Raw genomic sequence first — 2,545 nt, forward strand, 5'->3', positions numbered from 1 at the left:
GATTGAGGCGTCCCCAGCTGCTGGGCTGGTTCCTAGGGCTCAGAGGCTGCCTGGAATTTGGGGACATCTTTGGGCACAGTCTTTCCCTTAGCTATGGTAGATGAAGGTCATGAGATGTAGCTCTGGGACAGCAGTAGAGGGTGTGGGGCTGTCTGGGCCAAAGTAATCAAAAAATAATGGGGCGAAGGAGAAACAAGAGCTTGTTGGGTCTGGCGTGGAGACAAATCCTTCTTTCTTCTTACTGCTACAAGGGGAGAGGGGCTGAGGTTTCCTCCTGGGGCTGGGGGAGGCTGGGTGTTCTCAGGTGGATCTGGTGGCACAGAGGGGCCTTGGAGGCATGGGTCGCATGCTCACTGAGCTCTCATCCCTGCTTTGCCAGCCAGCCTGTGCCGCCGAACACAAAACTTGACCCTTGTGCTGGTTTTTTGAGTGGTTGGCGTAAAGAGCTGTTAAACAACCCAAACAAAGGCTCCGAGTCTATCAGGGAGTGGCCGGGGGATGGTGAGGTGTGCCCCAAGCTCTCCGGTTCTGTGGTGGGGAGGGGGGCTCGCCCCTTCTCCCTCCCTCCAAGTCCAGATAAAAGCTGGATCCTTGGAGGCACAGCAGGCTTTTGAAAGCTCCTGCTCCCTCCCCGGCTGCGGGAGTGACCCAAGGAGATAAAGCCTCCTGACCCAGTGCCTCCGTCCTTGCCTTTCCAAGAGCCCTGGAAAGACCCACCTTGGGAAAGCCAGATCCCTTTCTGCTTCTCACCATCTCTCCCCAGCCTGCAGAGGGAGGAAGGAGGCAGCCATGGCAGCCAACAGCTCTGGGGGGGTACAGGATGCTCTGCTGGACCACAGCTTCGCCGGCGCCGATGACCTCGTGTCTGACTGGTACATCTACGAAACCGTGGAGCCAGCCGTGTCACAGGACGAGTAAGTTGCCCTGCTTTGCTGGCGGGTGCCATGCGGCCACCCTGTCCCTGCTGGGGTCACCCTGGGCAGCTGGCAGCTTCCCGCCTGGCTGCTCTATCCCTAGAGTGATGTCTCCTAGAGATAGAGCCAAGATTCATCCCTGTGTGAGTGAGAAGTGATTGGAAAGATTTGGTTTGGCCCCCTAAAAATGCTTTGTTTCTTTAGGGCATTTCTGGTAAGAGCTGGAGTAAATCTTGCAGTGCAGTGGGTACCTGCATTAGTTACGCTCCCTCTTGCTTAATTTGCCCCAAAATACAAAGTCAAGTCCATGGTGATAACCTGGTGCCCTGACTCCTCTGAGCATTTGCTGGCCTGTAGAGGGCTGCTCTGGCTCCACGCTTCTGGGTTTGAAGCTATCCTCATGACACAGCCTGGCAGATGGGTCCCCTGCCTTAATCCCCCCAGCCAGGCCAGTTTTGGTTAGAGGTGGGAGTTGGCAGCACACCCTCATCTACTGGTAAGGAAGCAGGGTTTGGATGCTTGGCTGGGTCCCTGCACAGCATGGTGACCCTGAACAGGTTTTCTATCCCTTTTTTTTTTGAGACCCCCACTCCAAGAAGGACCTTGAGAGGCTGGAGCGTGGCCAGAGAAGGGCCAAAAATCTGGGAAAGGGTCTAGGGCACAGGTCCTGTGAGGAGCAGCTGAGGGCCCTGGGGGTGCTGAGCCTGGAGCAAAGGAGGCTCAGGGGAGACCTTCTGGCTCTCCACAGCTCCCTGACAGGAGTTTGGAGCCAGGTGGGGGTTGGGCTCTTCTCCCAAGGAGCAACCAACAGGACAAGAGGAAACAGCTTCAAGTTGCCCCAGGGGAGGTTTAGGTTGGATATAAGGAACAACTTCTTCCCTGCAAGGCTTGTCAAGGCTTGGCCCAGGCTTCTCCCCCCATGACTGGTGTATCAGTGGGTCTTGTAGAGCCTGTTCCCTCTCAGTCTGTGATGATCTGCACTGAAGCTAAGCATGTTCCCAAGAGCAGGGCTGTGTTTGCCCAGGAGATGGGACCCCAGGGCCCAACCTCGTCACAAGGACCCAGCACTCGGTGCCCTCCTCGATGAGTGTCTTTCCCAAGGACAAGAAAAGTGCTATAGGGAGGGGAAGCTGAGGCATGGAGCAACAGGGCAATTTATCCAAGGTGTCTCCCAAGGTGGGGCATCTCAAGGCCCATCTATCAGAATCTTTTGTCCCCCTATTGACTCAGTCTTCTGTGGATGGGTTTTACTCCACTCAGTTGACTGATACCTACTCCTGAGGGCAAGAAGGAGGAGATGCCAGCTGTGACAAGCCCAAAGGGTTCCTCCTCATCCCTAATCTTCTCCATTGTGAAACAGCCTTTGGAATCTCCTTGTCCAGCCCCAGCTTCCCAGGGTGAATGCCCTACTTGCACGACCCACACCTCTGCTAAAAAACCTTTTGGGTGTTTTCTGGGTGTCCTCCTTTGCAGCAAGCCATGGTCACTAAAAGGATGGCGACAGCATCTGACAGCTCCTGGATGCTCTGGATTTGGATGCTGAAGCCTTAGTGATATCAAAAAGTGGTTTGTTATCCTGCAGGTGGGTGCTCTGGATTTCCAGAGCCTGGATAATTTTGGACAGCAGGAAC

At 55.1% G+C, this 2,545-nt stretch overlaps 1 protein-coding gene across 1 annotated transcript in view; it reads left to right on the forward strand.

Annotated features, from left to right (window-relative positions):
- The first annotated feature begins 789 nt into the window (after window positions 1–789).
- The window catches only part of STRA6 (stimulated by retinoic acid 6), a 10,737-nt gene continuing 8,981 nt past the window's right edge, over window positions 790–2,545 (forward strand). Inside the window, exon 1 of the mRNA XM_008939860.1 lies at window positions 790–914. Coding sequence (XP_008938108.1) covers window positions 790–914 — 125 coding nt within the window. The remainder of the gene's footprint in view (window positions 915–2,545) is intronic.

Source organism: Merops nubicus, unplaced genomic scaffold (genome assembly GCF_000691845.1).
Source record: "Merops nubicus isolate BGI_N331 unplaced genomic scaffold, ASM69184v1 scaffold47034, whole genome shotgun sequence".
NCBI classification, from domain to species: domain Eukaryota; kingdom Metazoa; phylum Chordata; class Aves; order Coraciiformes; family Meropidae; genus Merops; species Merops nubicus.